This window comes from Rhinatrema bivittatum, chromosome 4 (genome assembly GCF_901001135.1).
Source record: "Rhinatrema bivittatum chromosome 4, aRhiBiv1.1, whole genome shotgun sequence".
In the NCBI taxonomy this organism is placed as follows: Eukaryota; Metazoa; Chordata; class Amphibia; order Gymnophiona; family Rhinatrematidae; genus Rhinatrema; species Rhinatrema bivittatum.
This window is the reverse complement of record NC_042618.1, coordinates 6,634,787-6,656,816: the sequence shown is the minus strand read 5'-3', so window position 1 is coordinate 6,656,816 and position 22,030 is coordinate 6,634,787. Positions and strand designations below refer to the sequence as shown.

The following is a 22,030-nucleotide window of genomic DNA, read 5'->3' as shown; positions in this document are numbered from 1 at the left end:
GTACTGTGGGTCGATGCCTTCTATGCTGTGTGCGTCTATGTTTTCGGCGCCACATGCACAGATTTCGACTTGTGCGCATATGTTTTTGGCACTGTCTGCGTAAATATCTGCGGCGCCTTTGCCTCTGGCGCCATGCACGCAGATGTCTTCGGCACCGTGCGCGCGGATATATTCGGCGCCGTGTGCGCAGAAGTTTTGTTCGGCAATGTCTTGGGTGCAGAAGTTGTATGCGCAGAAGGCATCTTGGGCGCATAAGTTTTCGGCGCCGAAATTTTAGGCACCGTTGTTTCCCGCGCCGGTGATTCTGGCTCTGTTTGTTCCTTCGAATCCGATGGCCTATGCCTTCGTGGCAAGTCCTTACGTCCAAGTCTGGAGAGGTGGAGGATCCCACGAAGATGCTCTCTTCTGTGCTGGAAGCATCGTTTTTGAGGGGCCAGGCGACGAATGAGCCTCCGATGGTTGCGATGGGCTGAAAAGTTCCCGCATTCGATAAGCTAGCTGTTTCTGGGCTCTCGGGGACATTCGGGCCCGGAATTCACAGGCTTGTAGATTGTGATCTGGCCCCAGGCATCGGTAACATCGGTCATGGCCATCCATGACTGACATTACCTTGCCGCAAGTACAGGGTTTAAACCCCGATTACTTATACATTTTTAGAAAATGTAATAAAACGCTGAGGAGAAGTCAGCTCCGTGTGCGATTCCGCGCGGAAAAAACAGACTGAGGAGAATCTGTTACTTTCCTGCGCAGGAACATACGCGCAGCCACAGAGAGCTAAAATCTAATCTCTGCTTGATAAAGCTCCGCCTCCCGGACCTGATTGACAGATCCCATGACAGCATGGCTAATTCAGCCCTGCTATCAACAGGAAAGAATCTGATTCTGCAGCACACCAGTAGTAATGCCACTCTCCTCAGCATGATCTCCATTTACCATTACTGTTTCTGTTCAAGTTCATATCTTGCAAACTCTCCTTTTTTTGCTGCCTCTGCAGCCCCGCAACAGAATTAAGTTCTACCCAAAAAAAAAAAAGAAATGGAGACATTTTCATGAGTGATATTGATGTGGATCTGAAAGACACGTGCTTATGTCCATTCACTCTGCCCGTTGGAAATTCCTCAGGTGTGTGGTAAAGCGCATGCCCTACCAGCATGAGGTGCTGCTGTGTTCGGCCTTTGGTGGCTCCAAGAGCGTTCACAGTGTCTTGCAGATGGAGCTGCACAACTCAGCACGCTGGTTGGTGATGGGCCTGCATTCTTTGGATGTTCTCGAATTTCCTCTGCATGACCATCCAGTTTCTCCAGGTTATAAGAATATAAGAAATGCCATGATGGGTGAAACCAAGGTCCATCAAGCCCAGCATCTTGCCTCCAACAGTGATCAGCACGGGTCACAAGTAGCCAGCAGATTCAAAAATCTGGCTGCTAATATTTTATGGATTTTTCGTCCAGGAACTTCCAGAAACCTCTTTTAAACCCTGCTCTGTGACTGTGTTCTTGGGCAACAGATTCCACAGCTTGACGATGCGCCACATGAAAAGGCCCTTTCCATGATTTTGTTTATAAATCTGCTGGTTGTTAGTTTCATGGAGCGTCTCCTTCTTTTAGTATATAAAAAGCTAAATAATATTTTAAATTACCCGTTCTACCCCACTCATGACGTCTATAAACGTCTGTCCTATCCCCTCTGTTGGCTTTTCCTTCCTCCTGCAATCCTGAGGCGGCGATAGCATTTGAAAACAGCTTCTACTTAAGCACTAGCAATATTAAGAAACAAAATAAATGGAGACCTCAATCCTTACCAGGATACCATGCAGGCATCACAATTAAAAATCCAAAAGGGTGAGCATGTCACAAAAGTAGTAGACTTGGAATGAGATTTCTAAAAACAGCATGGCCATAATTAAAGGCAGTGAGATATCTGCTTTTCCCCAGTAAGGTCCTGATTACATTTTGTGCCTATGGAAAAAAAGATGGATTAGGATCCTAAATCCCAGTCTTTAGACCCATTCTTATTCATTTTGTTGCGATGGCTGCACATAGTAAAATAATGACAGAAGATAGTACTATTGGCCAGTTTTTCTGGTCTGTGCTGCTAAGGAGATATCCAAGTTGTTGGCTGTAGAGGCTCGACTGCTTGCAGGATATGGCTCCTTACCAAAATCACTTTTTACTATGTTTATTTGTTCTGGGTGGATAAGCATACCTGTTTTCCAATATTTAATCTAACAGTACCCAGCCCTTCCCATCAAGCTTTGTAATCTGAACAGCTAGCAAAAGTAGAAAGGCAGATGGATATGGTCCTGGCTCCCATCAGCCTGCCAGTATCCAGTCAGTTGGTTTCCCCTTGGCTACCCCATGGTCTGCAGGGTGGCCGGTTTGTTTTTCCTTTGTGTGTGTGCCTTGTTTTCTCCCGGTCCCTTTCCCCCCTTACTTTTGCTCTTGACTCAGTGAAGGGGAGGGCTCTTTGTAATACCGCAGCTTCCTATTATTGTTCCTGCTGCCGTCCTTCCTGTCTATCCCAGGGGTGCTTGAATCTTGTCATGCTTTGGGTTGCTGCTCCCTCGCCATTAACCTTTTATCCAGGCATCTACCAGCCTCTCGGTAGGGAAGGGCAGCTTCAGGTCAGGACCCCTAATCCTTAGAAGTTTTCCATAGGAACAAAATGTATCCTCCCATACTTTATTGAAGCCTGTCAAATATCTGAATGTTTGTGTCCCCCACCCCCCCAAGGCCTTCTTGCCTCCAGCGAGTACATTTGGAAAGTCATAAGCCTTTTTGTAGTATGAGCATTGCAGGCCTTGTCTCATGTTAGTAGCTAGTTTCTGAATTACTTCTAGCTTAGTGACCTTTCGACGATCCAGGACCTAAAGTGGGATCTTGCTAGTGACACATGCTAAGGCACTGTTACCACCACCTTTTTTTTTTTTTTTTTTTCCTGCTGCTGATACCATTAAGCTTTCCCAGTTATTTTATACCGTTTGATTGGCTTCCTTGAGGCCATCTGAGATGATCTCTCTTTAAATCTTTTCTTGTCTGATGGTTTCCAGTTCTGGTCCTCTTTTAAACCACTTTCAATGCTCCTTTGACCAAGAAGGTGGTATATAAATTGTATTTAAATAACATTTCTAAACCTTTCAGCATGCTTTGTTTTGGGTCCCCTTTCATTTTTTCACCTCCTTCCTGCTTGTGTTACCAATTTCTGCACCATCAGCATACAAAGCACATTTTTTTTTTTCTCAACTTGCTCAGCCGTGTTGGTAAAAGATATTGACCTGGTCCCACCCCACTAGTTATTTTTATTTATTTATTTTTATATACAGACATTCGATCTCAATCGAGATATCACACCTGTTTATATTCAGGTACTGTAGGTATTTCTCTATCCCCAGAGGGCTTACAATCTAAGTTTTGTACCTGAGGCAATGGTGGATAAAGTGACTTGCCCAAGGTCACAAGGAGTGACAGCAGGACTCGAACCCTGGTCTCCTGGTTCTTAGGCCACTGCCCTAACCACTAGGCCTCACCAGCATGGACTCCATTGACCGCAGCCTCTTGTTTAATCTTGCTGTTCAGCCACTGCGCACTCAGTTTACTGCTTTCTGGCCTACATACCTACCATCCAACTTTTCTCTACAGAGCTGTGTCAAAAGCTTTACTGGACTTTTTAGAAAGGCAGCGTTTACCGCACCTCCCGGGTCCATCACTTGCTTTCTTTCATTTTAATGAGGCCCATTACCACTAATCAGATACGACTATCGTATAGGACTTGCATTTTCAGTGGCTTCACTGATACTCGTGGCAAATCTGTATGCTTTTTTAAAAATAAAATATTGCCTTTGGTTTAAAGATGAAAACATATAAATGCTTTGTATTGGTAAATGGATTTTGGGGCAGCCGTGTGGGATTGGTACTTAGCAAGAACATTTCCGAAGAGGGCTAATTCTGCAAATTGCATTTTTCCCTTCCAAGCCTAAACTCTACAGATCTGTAATTGAAGATGTTATCAACGATGTCAGAGAGCTGTTTCTCGATGAAGGAGTGGATGAACAAGTGCTTATGGAACTGAAAACGGTGGGTCATCTCTAACCTCAGTTTGGTAATATAAATTTTGCTCTGTAAGGAACAGATGTTTAAATGAAAAACTGCAATATTAAAAGGGGATGAGAGAGCCTATAACCATCTTCTGGTTTTGGCTTTATCAGATTTAACAGTGGTCTTTTTTTACTCAGGGAGCAGACGAATAATGGAACTGCTCAGTTCTTGGTAATTTGCAAGGTCTTATGTTACTGTGTATAGATTGTATTAAAAAAAAGCAGTTTTTAATTCCATTTCAGAGTTTGAAAAATACGGGTTTCAATGTCCTTTTTTTTTTAATTGTGTGCTTTCATTTTCCCTAGATAGACAGATTTGCCCTTCTAATTAGGATTATGTATGGATGCACTTTCCTATACCTTTCCCCAAGGCATCTCCTGCAGTCTTAGTTTTTTTCAGGGTAGTTAGGAAATTTATTTTATTTTTCTTTCTCGTTTGCTTCCTGATGTGTTAGGCACCTTTGTGGGCCATCCCTCAGTGGAAGTCAGGCGTCCGGGGGGGTTAGACACCCCTGACTGTGTTTTGCCTGCTCTGTCCCAGGGTGTACAGGCCGGGGGCTCCTGATCCTCCTACCCCCGAAGCTGCTCCCTCGACCCCTGTTAGTGCAGGCTTCAGTAGTTTAGTTGTTTAAAGTTAGTTTTAAAAAAAAAAAGTCTCTTCAGTCTGAGGTAAGGAGTTGGCACCGGGAGAGCCTGCTGTGCAGCAGGCTGTGGGGACAGCTTTGAGCCGTCGCAGTTTCGTTTCCTTCCTCTCCCGGGGCTCCGGGTTGATAGTGAAGGTAGGCAGGGTGTGTACTGGGTCCAGGCCGCGTTTTCAGCACCCGGGTGGCTGAACAGCGCGGTTCCTCGCGGAGGCCTTGTTTTTCTATTTTTTTTTTCCTGCGCTGCCAGCGGCACTCACTCGGCTGCAGGTCTCGGGCCTATTTTTTCTTCCCTCAGCTGCTCTGACCGCGTGGCTACGTGGCCCAGCATGGCGCCGTGAAAATCGGCGGTCTGCCGCTCCTGTGGGGCGTGCGGGCAGAATTTGAACTGTCGTTGTGCCCAGACTGTTCCGGTTTGGAAGGCCCGTCGGGGGTGTGTGACTCGTGACACTCTGAGCAAGAAGAGGATTCCCCCCATCCCGCTTTGGTCCCCATGGCAGTAGATCCGATGTTGGGGACTGGGGAATCGGCCCCACAGGACCCCCCAGATGGGGAGGTCGACGCGGGAGATTTTTCCCCAGAGTTTATCTTGTTGATGCATCAGGCCTTCTTGGCATGGAGACAGACTTCCTTAAAGAGACCCAGGCACGCTGGGGATCCCGCTCAGCCCCCTCTGAAGCAGGGACTTCCTGCAACCACCCAGCAGCGCCTGGTGGTCCACTCTCGTTCTGGAGAGGATGGTCGTGGGGATCCCCATGACCCAAGTTTTGGGGCAGGGGCGGCGCCGGTTCCAAATCTGGAGGTTGGATCTGCGCAGCTACTGGGTGCGAATCCGGGCCAGAATCCTGATCCGGTGGACACTGATACGGATGATCCTGATGGGGATGACCTCCCTCCGGTGGAGGGTGATGATCCTACTGATGTCCACCTGTTTAAGCGAGATGAGCTTCGTCCGCTTATTCCCCAGTTACTGCATGTCCTCGGTCTTAAGGTTATTCGAGGATTCTGATAATGAAGGGGTTAATCCGGTACTGGATGGTATTCGGGGACCATCAAGAGCTTTTCCACTGCCTAAGAGAGTCCGAAAGCGGGTGACCTGCGAGTGGGATACTCCGGATGCGGGCTTAAAGGTGGGTAGGACGATGGGAAAGCTCTTCCCGCTGTCATCAGAGGTGCTGGACCTGCTGAACAGCCGTCTTGGCGGTCACAAAGAAGACCATGATACCCGTGGCGGGATCTGCCGCCTTAAAGGACATGCAGGACCAAAAGCTGGAGACCCAGTTGAAGCCGGTTTTTGAAGTGGCTGCTTTGAGCCTTTGAGCGGCAGTCTGCGCTAGCCTTATTTATTTTATTTATTTTTATTTATTTAACACTTTTTTATACCGACCTTCATAGTAATAACCATAATAACAAGCGTACCTGTGCTGGGTCCAAGAGGCGAGTACTAATGCAGCGGACGCCGACGTTGGAGTGTTGCAGTTGGCCCGTTTGGAAGCCGGAATTACGTATGGAGCAGATGCACTATACGACCTCGTTCGGACCTTGGCTCGGTCCATGGTGTCTGTGGTGGCAGCTCGTCGCCTTCTCTGGTTACGGAATTGTGCAGCAGACGTCTCCTCAAAATTCCAACTTTGTAACCTTCCCTTCAAGGGCAAGCTTCTCTTTGGGGAGGAGTTGGATAAGTTGGTCAAGCTCCTCGGGGAGTCCAAGGGCCATAGGTTACCAGAGGATAGAAGAGCGACCAAGAAAGTTTTTCTCCCTCAGGCTCGTTTTCGGGACTCTCGCCGTTTTTTGATCTAGCAGATATTCTGCTCCGGCGGGTCCTAAGTCGACACGGGGTCGCCAACAGTCCTTTCGCGGTGGCCGCCGCACCGGAAGGGACTCTGGACACCTCGGAGCAGGTAGCAGTAAACCCGCCCAATGAAGCCACGAGCACCCATTCCGTCGTAGAAGCTGTCGGAGGGAGATTATCTGGCTTTTACGCGGAATGGGCAAGAATAACCTCGGATCGCTGGGTCTTGGAGGTGATCAGGGACGGTTACGCCCTGGTGTTTACGCATCCAGTCCGGGAAGTGTTTGGAGTCCCATGTGCGCTCTCGCGCCAAACGCGAGGCGCTACAGGATACCCTGCAGCGGCTGCTTGACCTCAGAGCCATTGTCCCGGTGCCGGAAGTGCAGCAGGGACAGGGACAGTACTCAATTTACTTCTTGGTCCAAAAAAAGGAGGGTACTTTTCGTCCCATCCTCGATCTGCAGAAACTCAACCGTTGTCTCAGGGTCCATCGTTTTCATATGGAAACCCTGCGGACTGTGATGGCGGTTCAAAAGGGAGAGTTTTTAGCGTCCCTGGATCTCACGGAGGCGTATCTTCATATTCCGATCCGGATGCATCATCAGCGGTTCCTGCGCTTCAAGGCCTTCCGTTTAGGGGGGATTCTGACTTGGAGACATTCAGTCATAATCCCACAGAAGGTAGCTTTGCCCCATTGGCTCCTCAGCCAAGCGGATACTCTGGGTTGGCACTTCCAGTTTCGAACCCTTCCGTTTGGCTTCGCCACAGCTCCTCGGACTTTCACCAAGGTTATGGTGGTGGTAGCGGCTTTCCTTCGCAAGGAGGGTATTCTGGTCCATCCTTACCTGGACTACTGGTTGATTTGCGCCAAGTCTCGGGAGGATTGCGTACGATCCGTCCACACGGTGATGATCACCTTAGTCACTCGGGTGGGCCATCAATGTGCAGAAAAGTAATTTGGAACCCACCCAGAAGCTGATTTACTTGGGAGCGCGATTCGATACATTACAAGGCAAGGTGTTTCTGGCAGAGGATTGTCTGCGGAAGTTGCAAGAACAGATTCACGCTCTCCTGCAAAGCGAGCAGCCCACAGTGTGGCATCATCTGCAAGTCCTGGGCTCCATGGCTTCCACCTTGGATTTGGTGCCCTGGCATTCGCTCACTTGCGACCGTTACAACGTGCGCCCTTGTCATGCTGGAGTCCAGTGTCGGAACAGTTCCATCTCCCAATGCCGCTACTTCCCGAGTCCAGACTCAGTCTGTTGTGGTGGCTGTCGTGCGACAATCTGGAACGGGGAGTGGACTTGGAACCTCCGGATTGGATAATAATCTCCACCGATGCCAGTCTGTCTGGCTAGGGAGCAGTGTGTGCAGACAGAACCGCCTAAGGGCTCTGGTCTCCGGAGGGGTCCTGGTCCATCAATCGGCTCGAGACGAGAACCGTATGGCTGGCCTTACAGGCGTTTCTCCCCTGGATACGGAACAGCATGGTTCACGTGTTCTCCGACGATGGTAGCTTACATCAACCGCCAAGGGGGACACAAGAAGTCCCGCGGTTGTGCTCGAGGCACGCCTTCTGAGCGCCATCTCCAGGGAATTGCAGCTTCTCGCGGGAGTGGAGAATGTGCAGGCCGATTTTCTCAGCAGACAACAGCTCGATCCCGGGGAATGGGAACTCTCTCATGACGTGTGGAACCTCAGTTGCGCCCGGTGGGGTGTGCCTCAGTTGGATCTGATGGCAACCAGGGCGAACGCGAAGACGGACAGATTTTTCAGCTGTCGGCGAGAGGGCTCGGTGGGTCTCGACGCGCTGGTGTGTTCCTGGCCCACGGGAATTCTTCTGTACGCCTTTCCTCCGTGGCCCCTCATCGGTCGACTTCTTCGTCGCATCAAACTCCATCCCGGCAGGGTGGTTCTGGTGGTGCCGGAGTGGCCGCATCGTCCATGGTTTGCGGATCTGATTCGCCTGGCTCCAGAGGGTTCGTTGCAACTCGCTCATCTACCGCATTTTCTCTGTCAGGGGCCCGTATTTTTGGATCGGGAGGATCACTTCTCTCTCACGGCCAGGCTTTTGAGAGGCGACGTTTACGCTTGAAGGCTTATTCCGAGCAGGTGATTTCCATGCTCCTACAGGCTCGCCATCCAGCCACATCTATGGCCTATGTTCGCGTTTGGAAACTGTTTGAGGCATGGTGTCTTTAATGCTCCTGCAATCCGTTGATGGTGGACGTCATCTGGGTGCTTGAATTTTTGCAGCAAGGACTCGCTAGGGGGTTAGCGTTTAATTCCCTTTGGGTTCAGGTGGCAGTGTTGGGTGCCTTGCGGGGTCGGTTGAATGGTGTGTCTCTAGCTGTCCATCCGGATATTGCTCGCTTTCTCAAAGGGATTAAACATCTGCATCCGCCTGTCCGGCCTTTATGTCCTGATTGGAGTTTGAATCTAGTTCTCTGGGCGCTATGCAAAGCCCTCTTTGAGCCTCTGCGCAGGGCTTCATTGAAGGATCTGACTTTAAAAACAGTTTTTTGGTGGCTATTTGCTCTGCACGCCGGATTTCGGAATTGCAGGCATTGTCGTGCCGTGATCCCTTTCTTCAGATTTATGACGATAGAATTTCCCTGCACATGGTTCCCTCATTCCTTCCCACGATGGTTTCGGCCTTCCATGTCAATCAGGCAGTGGATCTTCCCGGTTTTCCGCACTGGGCTTGGGATTCCTCTCAGGGCAGGGACTATCATCTATTGGATGTCTGGCGTATTTTGCTGCGCTACCTGGAGGTTACTAATAATTTCCAACATTCGGATGACTTGTTTCTCCTGTTTGGGGGGCACAAACAGGGTGACAGGGCGTCTAAGGTGACCATCTCTCGTTGGATTAAGGAAGTCATCGGCCCCGCCTACATTTCCTGAGGGCGTCAAGTGCCGTTGGGTCTCACAGCACACTCAACCAGGGCACAAGCGACCTCCTGGGTGGAGTGTCAACTCCTGTCGCCTCAGGAGATTTGTAGAGCGGCAGTGTGGTCTTCTTTACACACTTTCACTAAACAATATCGCTTGGACATTAAAGCTTATGATGAATCGTCCTTTGGTGAGAGTGTATTGCGTGCGGGTCTTTCGGGTTCCCGCCCAGTGTAGGGTGGCTTGGTTACATCCCACTTTTCTGGACTGATCTGGGTATGTTCAGGAAATGAAAATTGGTTCTTACCTGCTAATTATCGTTCCTGTAATACCACAGATCAGTCCAGAGGCCCACCCCTTTCTTCAGATACCGAAAGACCTCATTGCTTTACGATTTGCTTTTTTTTTTTAATTACGGAGCTCCGTGTTGACAGTTACTCGATGGAGCAGTTTGAGTCTGTTTGAGGCTGCAGGTTGTCGGTTTTTTTTTTTGTGTTTCAACTTCGGCCGCTAGTTAGTTCTGTTAATGTGGGCTTGGGTACAGACCAATACTGAGAGACTGCAGGTAGCACTAGTTATGTAGCAGTGCCCAAAGTTCTAATTGTTCTCTGACTCCACCTGCTGGTAGGGATACACAACCCACTTTTCTGGACTGATCTGTGGTATTACAGGAACGAAAATTAGCAGGTAAGAACCAATTTTCATTTCCTGCTTTGTGGATGGAGTGCTGTGTAATTTCTGCTGTAAAATATTTAACTTCTTTCGGACTTCTTTCCAAAAGTGAATTGCCATGCTGATCTTAAGTCCACAATTGCATATTTCTCTTTAAATTCAGTTATGGGAGAACAAGCTGATGCAGTCCAAAGCTGTGGATGGCTTTCACTCCGAGGAACAGCAGCTAATACTCCAAGCCCAGCAGCAGCAGCTGCAGCACCATCACCCGCAGCAGGTGCAGCCACAGCCGCAGCAGACGGTTCAGCATCCGTCCCAGACGCACGTCCTCATTCCTGCACAACAGCAAGGTGGCTCGTGTGACTCTTTCTCTGTTAACAGCAGTGCTTGGGTGGGAAGGGGGCATTGCACAGAGCGAAGCATCAGGTCATAGGAAGTCATTTTAGGTTTTCAAGTTTTATAGACTTCTTACCTGCAAAAGTTATGCTCTAGATAGGTACAAATTCATGTGATTGGGGCTGTGCATTATATCTACAGTTTTCTAGCAATTTTGTGTTCTGAGGCTTCTGCTGCCTGTAGCAATCGATGATATTGGCTGATCTTGCCTTCTCCCCCCCCCTTCCCCCACAAACCACTTGCCATGACTGGTAGCGCAAGCTAATGTGCATCCATTATATGCCATCAGCAGAGCAGTAATGGTTTACCTTTGTGTAGTGTCTCTTACCCAAAAAGGACTTTAAGCTGTGCAGTCATCCAATATTAAACACTCAAGTGGAAATGCTGAGAACCAAGCTTTGTTCTGCATAATCTTTTGCAGTTTCTTTATATTTGACATATTTCCATGCTCCATAAACAAGCAGCCTCCTAAGTGGGTGATGTATACAGTGCAAACAGAAAGCGTTTCATAGTAAGCTTTAGAAAAGACTAGAATACATTATTTAACCTGCATGAGACTGTCTACTAATGCTGCATGGGGCTTCCTATGTTTTGGTTTTTTTTTTTTTTTTTTTTACAGACCAGGTCAGATGCATTTGTCTAAGATAATTTGCTGCAATTTTTTGGCTCCCTCGGTCATCTTCCTCCTATTCTATAAACATGTTTTTCGGCACTTAAGTTTTTTTTTTTTTTTTTTCCTGCAAGGTACTGAGCCCCAGGACCCTTCCATTTTTATCCTGGTGAGGGCCTATTCATCAACGTTAGTCTGCTTTACTTTGTCCCACTTTCATTTTTTGATTTGACTTAGACTTAGACTTATTTCCTCATAATGACAGAAGAAAGCCAGCAGCTTCTTGTGGTTGCCCAGTGATCCATATCCGACCTATCAGTTCATTTCTCCCCTCCCTCCTAACTTCTTGATTAACTAGAAGGACAGCTCTGCTGCTATGTTCTCGCTAGCTTTGGCATCAACAGCTTGAGAGAGCAGGATTCTTGAGGCATTCTGATGGTGCCTCAAGCACATGGACGTGTCTGCATCTAGTTAATTTCAGTGGTGCCTACAGAACCAGTTCTGGAAACCTTTTCCAAGGCACCAAGCAATTCAGCATTGAAGCCAGGAGCCATGACTCAGCTTCAGTGCTGTCTGTGCTAACTCTTAGCCATTCAAACTCTGAAGGGGAAGCCTCTTCAATAGCTCAACAGCTTTTGGTCCAGAAGCCAAAACAGTCTGCAGATGACCTCTTTTGAGGTCAAGACTGCAGGGTTGGTGCCACCTCAGAACTCTGAACCACTTATGTTGGAATCAGAATCTGAAAAGTCCTAGGATCTGACTTTTGGATTTGACACTTCAGGCTCTAAACGAGAGTAATCTCCTGAACTCCCACTGGAGGATCTATCCTTGTCAACTTTTGTGTAGGAAATGACTGAGGTCATACTATTTAAGCTGGAGGTAGGTGAACCCAGGGTTCCTTTTTGGCTTCCTTTAATATGTGCGAGTTAACTTAATCTCAACACCTAAGGAATTGGCAGTGCCTCTCTACCAGCTTCTCCAGTATGTGGGGAAACCCTGCTCATTGTTTCCTAAGTCCAGCTACTGTACCAATCTGTGGCTGTTGAGTCCACCCTGAAATGAACTAAGTCTTAGGGCTCGTTATTTAGTGCTTCCTGGGGCACAAGGCAAAGACCATTATGGAGGGGGCGGGAGATTTTTCAGAATGCAATGATTAGCTTCCCCATAGTATCCTGTAAGATCCTCCTCATCGAATATATGAATACCATACTACACAGGTTTGAGTTTCTCCTTCTGGAGAATCAGTGAAGCAGAGAATTAGTCCACTCAATCTGTTGTTTGAGACAATATTGAGAGTTTTGGCCAAGGCTACTGGAACCCACAGATTCGCAGTAACATAATAAATGTCAGCAGACGAGCTGCGTCAGGTATCTGTCCACACTAAGGATGCATATCAGCTGCCAGCCATAAAACATGGCACTTTGAAGAGATTGCTTCTTATCAGGATAGCTTGTTTTCTTCTTTACTACTTCATCCTGTGTAAAGCATAAAGTATTCCCAATTTTTAGGTCATATCCTTCTCACATCACACTACAAAGCTGCTGCCCAACCTTCTGGCCTCCTATGTCCCGTGTATAGCCTGCCAGACAGATCTGGCATCATGAAACCTGTTTCCACAAGGTTTCTATTCATTACTGTGCTTGCAACCTGCTAGACAGAACTAGCTGCTTATCATCCACATCTCATGCTTAGATATTTTCTGGTTTACCTTTTTTCTTTTTCTTGCTGTATGTTAAGATGTGATCCACTTAGCTTGAAAGTTTTATTATAGGCGCAGGCAAAACATGTTTAAATACCTCCTGTTTCATTTCCCCATATAATCCTCTTGATATCCAACAAGACAGCTTTTGCTTAGGAGAATAAAAGCTTAATTACTATGAACCTGTCTTTCTTGAAATGTCTCAAGGCTGTGGCCTTCTAGGCGAATCAGAATGAGATGCAGCGGGCTTGCATTTTTCCTCTGTACACTAAAGTTGGTATGAGTCCTGTTTCATTCCTCTTATTCTGTTTAGTGGACATGTACCCATTCTGCTTCTAATCTAAATGCTTTCACCATCTCCTACAGCTTGCTTCTTGGCCCAAAATGCAGGCGTGATTGCAGATCCAGACAGACTTCTACTGACCCAATGTGTTCTGCTGAGGCTTAATCTTTTTTATCTTAGGCAGGACCCTTGCAACCACAATGTGAGAGATCTCTTGGGATTAGTAGGCTACTGTATGAACCCAGCTACCCCATGGCCTGCGGTATCGCTAGGTCATGTTTCTGTCTCTTCACATTTTTGTAACTAAGGCTTCTCTGTTTATTCTATGCCTTCATGGCTACAAGCCTCAGGCCTTAGATGTGTACTATAGGCTTGCTGACATGCCATGCAGTGGAGAGAATCTCTTAGGAGGTAGTAAAGGAAACCTTTAATGAGACCACTATTGTTGCTTCATATGCTCTTCATTGCTACCTCCAACTCATCCTTCACTTCAGAAAAAGTGTTGAAGTGGTTTTCCTCCAAAAAAGTATTAACCTTCATACATGTAGCCCCTACTAACAGCAGAACTTGAGGCCTCATCCATGCAATTGTAAAAGCTCCAAACTCTATTTGGCAACCCAGTTAAAACCGGGGATGGGATTTTTTTTTTTGACTGGTTCCAGACCACATTGCGATAATCCTAGTCCCTATGCTGGAATACTAAAGATTCTCTGAGGTCAAGCAGGATAGCAGTCCTCGTGACATCCAATGGAGCCCAGCACATAAAACTTCAAAATTTCTACAACTTGACTCACGGTGCCTCACTGGGCATGCTGACTTATGCCATTATAACACACGTCCACATGGAGTCCCTTCAGTCTTTTTCCATGAAGCCCTTGTCACAGTTTTGGAGCCTCCTGCTCCTGTTTCAAAAGGAGCTCTCCTCCTTTTTATTGGCCAGTGTGGTTAAGCCTGTTCCATCAAGCAAAGAGGGTGGGGATTTTACTCCAAGTACTTCTTGAGTCCAAAAAAAAATTGAGGGCCTTCATCCCATCCTAGACCTAAGGGCATTAAATATATTCATCAAAAGTGAGTTCAAGATGACTTCCCTTCGCACTTTAATCAGCTTCCTTCAAAAAATGGGACTGGTGCTGCTCTCTTGATTTAAAGGATACATAAACTCACAGGTTTTCCCCAGTGACAGGAAGTATCTGATTTGTGGTGGGGAAAACGTCATCTCCAGTATTATATTCAGCCTTTGGGCTAGTGTCTGCCTTATGTGTCTTCACAAAATGCCTAGAGGTGGTGACTGCACCCTTAATGCAAACTGGGGGTGCACGTGTATCCCTGTCTGGATGATTGGTTGGTCAAGAGCGCATCTCTGGCAGATGCTGAGGAATTGATGCACATAACCATCCAGGTTTTGGAATTACTAGGGTTAGTTGCCAACCATCCCACATCTCATTTGAGTTCATCTCTTCAACTGGAGTTTATTGGAGCTCTGCTATTCATGACTCGGGCAAAAGCTTCCTTTTGCAGCAAAGGGCTGCTACCATGATGTCCAAAGCAGAAGAGATACAAATTTATTTATTTATTTAACATGTTTAGTATACCTTATATTCGGTTTTGCTATCAAAACTGTTTACAGGGCATGGAAAATTAGGAGAGTAACAATAGAGATTTAACAGAGTTTAAACGATAAAGTTGAGTAACATTGAGGGATTGAAGGGGTAAGTTTATATAGGTAAAAAAAAGTTCTTAGATGTCTATTGTAGAGTTCGAGGTTTTATTGTTCCATCGAGGGTTGATCGGGCGGTGTTTCTGTTTTCTTTTGTGTTGTCTGGTTAGGAGTTTGATGGTGTTGGTGGTTAAGATCATCTGAGAAGGCTCTGGTAAAAAGCCAGGTTTTTAAGTTTTTTTTGAAAGTTTTGGTGTCAAATTGAGTTCTTAGATTGAGAGGTAAGGAGTTCCATAGAGATGGGCTGGCGATGGATATAGCTCTTTCTCGGGTTGATACTAGATTCGTGATTTTTGCGTGAGGAATTTTGAGGAGGCCTTTATTCATTGAACGAAGTTTCCTTTTTGAAGCGTGTATTTCAATGTGTTCAGATAGCCAATGTTTCTGTTGTCCTGTGATTAATTTGTGGAGGATTGATAAGACTTTATATTCTATTCTGTATTTAATTGGGAGCCAATAGAAGGAAATAAGAATAGGTGTAATGTGATCTTGTTTCTTGGTTCCAGAAAGAATCCTGGTGGCTGCGTTTTGCAGTATTTGTAGTGGACGTATGGTGGTAAAAGGGAGGCCAAGGGTGTTGCAGTAGTCTAGGTTTGTAAATAGGAGTAGTTGGAGACTGTTCTAAAATCATTTTGCGAGAGGAAGGGTTTGAGAGGTCTGAGTGTCAGTAATTTGTGGTAACCTTCTTTGATTTTATTTGAAATGTGAGTTTTGAAGGATAATTCTATGTCAATTGTAATTCCAAGATTTCTGGCGTGGTCGACAGGAGAGATTATTGATTCTGGGTTTTCTGTTTTGAGTGCTTGTCTGGGTAAGTCATTGATTTTTTTGTCAAGGGTGATTAGTTCGGTTTTCTTGATGTTAATTATGAGTAGGCAGCCATCCACATGGCACACATTGAGACAGTTGGGTCTCATGGCGTCAACAGTACATGTTGCACCTAAGGTATGTCTTCATATGAGGAGAGCCCAATGCACCTTAAGGTCTCAGTGACTGTAGGCCATTCAAAACTTATAAGATGGCATCCATAATTACATGATTGCTCAGAGACTCCTGTCCTAGAGATGAGACTGTTCTAGTCTGGTCAGAACAATCCCCTTCCAAATTTCTCCAATTCAAATTGTCCTCATGATAGACGCATCCAACCTGGGCTTAGGGAGCTCATGTAGAGGGGCTCAGCACCCAGGGCCTGCGGTCCACTCAGGAAAAGTTCTAGCAGGTAAACTTCCTCGAGCTACCTTCTCTTGCCCCATACGATAATTGTTTGAGTACTTTCTACATCTGTCTGCTCAGTATCAAAACAAACTCTTCAATTCACCTTAGTGTATTTGGTGCTTATCACCACCATGCATAAGGGAACCTCCATCTCTTTCGTTCTGTTTTTGCTGGGCCTGCTTCAATTGAAGCCTCCCATTAAGCCACCCTCTGTGTCTTGGGGAGCTCAGTGTTGTACTTGCCCAGTTGATAAACCCTTTTTCCCTGTACGTACCTGGATCAGTCCAGACAGTGGGTTGAGCCTCCAGTCCAGCAGATGGAGACAGAGAAAAACTGAAAGGGTATCCTATATCAGGACAGTGCTCACCCTGCGTCTCTTCAATATTTCTCTGTCTCCAGCAGATTCAGGCAGTTGAACCTGCGGTTCCCTAGCATTGTTATCTTCTATTTGGTGATTTCTTTCCTCTTCTTCCCAGTAGGTTGATTCAGGATCAAATAAGTATCGTTTATTCCAGTCTTTAAAAAAATCAACAAACCCCCCCAAAAAAAACCCAAAACAGAATATGTGCAAAGGGAGACAGTTGTCTCCTAGCTCTTACTGGGTCCCAGGGGGGATTGTTTCCCTTGATTCAGCCTGGGGCCTTCTTTCCCGGTGACCTCCAGCCTGGCTGCTTGGGGTGATACTTGTGGTCCAGTCACTCCCCCCTACTTGCATAGTCTGACCCAGAAGAGACTCTTGCCTCTGGTTCTATAGCAGAGAGGTGGTTTTTCCTCTGCTTGCTTAAAGTTTCACAAAAAAAACAAACAAACCCACAGACTGACAGGCAAACAGCAATCGGCAGCATTTTCAGCAGCACTTACAGGGGAAGGAGCGTAGCAGGGTTGTTTCCTTTGCTTCAGCTCATGTTAGCCAGGCACTGCCGTTTTTCCTTCTCAAGTGTGCTTTCCCCCCCCCCCCCCCCCCCCCCCGGAGCGGATGCCGCGTTCTTTGACCTGCCTGGCCTGCGGGGAGCCTGGCTCTCCCGTGATGGGCTTTGCTCATTATGACTCCCCGTAGGGGAGGGACCCTCCAGGGCAGCGTTTTAAATCGGTGGTCCGGGGTCGGGCCGTGAAGTATGTTCCTAAGATGGCCCCCTCGCGAAAAACCGCGGGAATGGCGGCCATTTTGTCTCCAGAGCTCCCTCCTAATACAAGCCCTGAGGATCCCCCAGAGCTGAATTTTAACCCTTCGCTGCCCGATCTTAGCCCTGTGGGTTCCCCCTATCCAATTTCTGAGCCCCCCCCCCCCCTCTCTTTGCATGGGAGGGTTCAACATCGTTTTTCTACAGAATTTGTACTCTTAATGCACAAATCATTTCTAGCTAGTTTGGAGGAACAGAATGATCCCCCCCCCCCCCCCAGCTAAGATTCCTCGGGTGGGCACCGGGTAGGGCCCCAGAGCTACCAGGCAGAAATAGGGTCAGGACCGTGCCGGACGTACCAGATCTTCCAGACCCTCCTCAACCATCGCCTCTGCCGGATCCCGAGCCAGACTCAGATCTGGCTCTCCCGAATCCGCCTGCCGATGGGGACGATCCCAGAGTTTTGAGGCTGTTTCAACGGGAGGAGCTGGACCCACTCATTCCCTTTGTGTTGGATGAACTTGGCATTGAAGTTCCCCCGGAGGAGCCACCCACTGCCTCAACCTCATGCACCGTGGACCCGGTCCTGGCGGGACTGAGCAGCTCCTGCTTTGGGAGTGGGAATCTCCTGAGTCAGGCCTCAGGGTGGGAAGGGCGATGGACAAGCTTTATCCCCTGCCAGATCAATGCCTGGAGATGCGTAAGGTACCTAAAATTGTTGCTTCTGTGTCCTAGGTCACCAAACGCACCACCATCCCATTGGTAGGAGCCACGGCTCTGAAGGATCTTTAGGATCGGAAGCTGGAGCTTCATCTCAAGAGGATCTTTGAAGTTCTGGCACTGGGAGTTAGGGTGACAGTCTGTAGCAGTCTCATGCAGCGGGCAATTCTCAGGTGGATTCAGCAATTATTCAGCACCCAGGACCTCCCGTCTGCAGAGGCGGAACAGGCAGAACGGCTGGAAGCTGCAGTGGCTTACAGAGCTGACGCTCTCTACAATCTCCTCAGTGTTCAAGCCAGCGCTATGGTCTCAGTGGTTTCAGCTAGGTGCCTCCTCTGGCTGAGGAATTGGGCTGCAGACTCCTCTTCTAATCACAGTTGGGCACTCTTCCCTTCAAGGGTAAATTGCTTTTTGGCAAGGACCTGGATCAGCTTATAAAATCCTTAAGCGATAACAAGGTTCATAAGCTGCCTGAGGACCACCCCAAACAGTCCAGGTAGTTTTTTCCATCTCACTCTCGCTTCACGGGGCAGCACAGATTCCAGAAACCAAGAGGTTCCTTTCAACAAAACAGCATGGGGAATGACGATCCTTCAGAGACTGCACCCACCAAGGCCCCGCCACAAAGCCCTTGCAATGAGATGTGGCCGGCCCCATTCCTCCGTTCCAGACTTAGGTGGTCAGCGGCCCCTATTTCTCAAGGAATGGTTCAAAATTACTGCGGATCAGTGGGTCCTTGAGGTAATCAAAAAGGTTATGCTTTAGAATTTGCTCGATCTCCTGGACCTCTACTTAATCTCTCCCTGCGGCGCGCGGAAGTGGCCGGCAGTCTGCCAGACTCTGGACAGGCTTTTAGCCCTTGGAGCCATAGACCCGGTCCCACCTCAGGAACGGGGAGCTGGCCAGTATTCCATCTACTTCGTTGTGCCCAAAAAGGTTGGATCCCTCCGTCCCATCCTGGATCTCAAGAAAGTCAACAGGGCACTCAAGGTTCCCCATTTTCGCGTGGAGACCCTGAGGGCTGTCATAGCGGCGGTGCACACAGGTGAATTCCTCGCCTCTCTTGATCTGAGAGGCCTACCTACACATCCAGATTCGTCAGGACCACCAAAAGTTGCTTCGTTTCAACATTCTGGGATGACACTACCAGTTTCGAGCGCTCCCGTTCGGTCTTGCCACCGCTCCCTGCACATTTACCAGGGTTATGGTTGTAGTGGCGGCCTTCCTCTGGTGGGAGGGAGTCCTAGTCCACCCGTACCGGGACGATTGGCTCATTTGGGCAAAGTCAGAGAAACTGTGTGTGAAGGCGGTCAACTGGGTCTCGTCGGTCCTCACCTCCTTCGGGTGGATAATCAATTTTTCCAAGAGCAACCTCAAGCCCTCTTAGGTCCTCGAGTTCTTGGGAGTGCGCTTAGACACCCGCGTGGGCAAAGTGTCGTTACTCGAGAATTGTGCGTTCAAGATTATGGATCAGGTACAACATCTGGTATTTCTCTCAGTCCCCACGGCCTGGGACTATCTCCAGGTGCTGGGTTCTATGGCATCAACTATAGATTTGTTTCATTGGGCCTTTGCGCATATGCGTCTGTTACAGAAAGTGTTGCTGTCCCGCTGAAAACCGGTCTCTGAGGAGTTTTGAGCACCTCTGCTGCTCTCCGATGCTACCATCGCCGACATACAGTGGTGGCTCTCTTTCGCCCACCTGTTGAAGGGGATGCCCCTGGAAACTCCTCAGTGGGTTATTGTAACGATGGACGCCAGCCTCTCCGGCTGGCGAGCAGTGTGTCTGACTCAGTCTACACAGGGATGCTGGTCCCCAGTTCAATCCCACTGGCACATCAATCGCCTGGAGGCTTGAGTGGTCTGTCTGGCTCTCAAGGTATTTCTGCCCCTGATTCGTCACAAGGTGGTGCGAGTGCTCTCCGACAATGCCACCATGGTAGCCTATATCAATCGACAGGGGGGCACCAGAAGTCGTCCGGTGGCTCTGGAAGCCAGCAAATTGCTCTCCTGGGCAGAGCATCACCTGGATCGATTGGCAGATTCCCGCATTCGGGGAAGGAGAATGTGTAAGCAGACTTCCTCAGTCGTCAACGTCTAGACCCCGGACAGTGGGAGTTGTCCGGGGCGATGGATCTGATCATCCGCACGTGGGGGATTCCCCACTTATTTATTTATTTATTTTTAATTTTTATATACCGATGTTCTTATAGAGACTATAAATCACTCCGGTTTACATATAACGATAAACTGCCCAACAGAGATAAGGGGCTTTACATAGAACAGTGGCACACTTAGACCTGATGGCTACTCTGAACAATTCAAAAGCCCCCAGATTCTTCAGCCGCAGGAGGGAGCATTGCTCAGAAGGGGTGGAGGCCCTAGTTCTTCCCTGGCCTCATGACATTCTCCTCTAGGGTTTCCCCCTTGGCCTCTGGTGGGAAAAGTACTCAGAAGAATAGAACTCCACAGGGGGTCCATCATTCTCGTAGCACCAGAGTGGCCTTGAAGGCCATGGTATGCGGATCTGGTGAACCGTGAAGACAGACTGTCTCTTCGGCTCGGTCACCTCCCAAACCTGCTCCAGCAGGGTTCAGTATTTTTCGATCAGGTGGATCGCTTTTGTCTAGCGGCCTGGCTTTTGAGCGGGGGCGACTGAGAAAGAAGGGGTATAAGGAAGAAGTCATATCCACCCTGTTGCGGGCCGTAAGCCTTCTACCTCTCTCGCTTATGTTCGGGTGTGGAGAGTGTTTAAGAATGTCTCTGTGCGGAGTCTGGCGTGCCGGCGCGCAAGGCTCCAGTATCCCAGGTTCTCTCTTTTCTCCAGAATGACCTTTCCAAAGGTTTGTCTTTCAACTCTTTGCGGGTCCAGGTTGCCGTTCTCGGGTCCCTCTTAGGGAAGTATCAATGGTCATGCGGTGGCGGCTCATCCGGATGTCGTTCGTTTCCTCAAGGGAGCCAAGCATTTGAAACCACCTGTCTGGGCTACTTGTCCTTCGTGGAGCCTTAACTTGGTGCTTTGAGCTCTTTGCAAGGTGCCCTTTGAACCCCTCCGGTGGGTCATGCTTAAGGATCTGACTCTTAAGACTGTTTATTTTTCTCGTTTCTATTTGCTCCGCCACGAGGGTGTAAAGAGCTTCAAGCATTGTCTTTTATGGAGCCCTTCCTCTGTTTTTCTGACTCTGGTGTCTCCCTTAAGACTGTTCCTTCATTCTTGCCAAAGGTTGTGTCTTCCTTTCACGTCAATCAGTCGGTGGAACTCCCTGCTTTTTCTTCTGAGGACATTCGGAACACATCTGGTGGTGACTTACAGTGCCTTGATGTAAAAAGAGTACTTCTGCAATATTTACAGGTTACAAACGAGTTTCAAGTCTCTGATCATCTCTTTGCCTTATGGAGTGGCCCAAATAAGGGAAACAAGGCTTCTAAGGCTACGATTGCTCGATGGCTAAAGGAGGCGATTGCGTCAGCGTATATCTGTCGGGGCCGGATGGTTCCGAAGGGCCTAAAGGCCCATTCTTTGCATTCACAGGCTACTTCTTGGGTGGAGAGTCAGTCGGTCTCTCCACAGGAAATCTGCAGAGCAGCTACTTGGAAGTCTCTGCATACTTTTGCTCGTCATTATCACATTGATGTACAGGCACCAGTTTTTGGTTCCTTTGGTAGGCAGGTGCTTCGAGAGGGACTGTCTCGGTCCCACCCTATTTATTTATTTATTTTATTTATTTATGGTTTTTATATACCGGACTTCGTAGGAAAACATCAGTTCGGTTTACATTATAACTTCAAAATCAGCAAAACAGAGGCTTTACATAGAACTTATAGGAAAACAGTGAATAAAATGAAATAAAATAAATTAAATAAACTGTACAATGAACGAGGCTTAAATAGAGAGACTTAAATAGAGGTTGTTGGATAACTGGGAACGGTATTGAGAGAAATGATTGGGGGATGGAGTGGGGGAAAGAAAGAAAGGGGGTAGAGGGGAGATGAAGATGGACTGAAAGTATAAGGGGAGAGGGGTTGTATATAGGGAGGGGAATGAAGAGTTGAAAGGGTTGCATGGGGGAGGGAAAGGAGGAATTGCATAGATTGCAAGGATCTATTTACAATAGATGCGTTGGGGAGGAAATAGCATATATGTTAATAAAACTATATACAGGGTGTACATTATTGA

The 22,030-nt window shown here is 47.8% G+C and overlaps 1 protein-coding gene across 2 annotated transcripts in view; it reads left to right on the top strand.

The window, feature by feature from the left end:
- The window catches only part of GTF2A1 (general transcription factor IIA subunit 1), a 100,826-nt gene that overhangs the window by 16,241 nt on the left and 62,555 nt on the right, over nucleotides 1-22,030 (top strand). For both annotated transcript variants that reach the window (XM_029597708.1, XM_029597709.1), the window contains exons 2-3: nucleotides 3,972-4,073; nucleotides 10,256-10,442. In XM_029597708.1, the coding sequence (XP_029453568.1) occupies nucleotides 3,972-4,073; nucleotides 10,256-10,442 (289 nt within the window). The remainder of the gene's footprint in view (nucleotides 1-3,971; nucleotides 4,074-10,255; nucleotides 10,443-22,030) is intronic.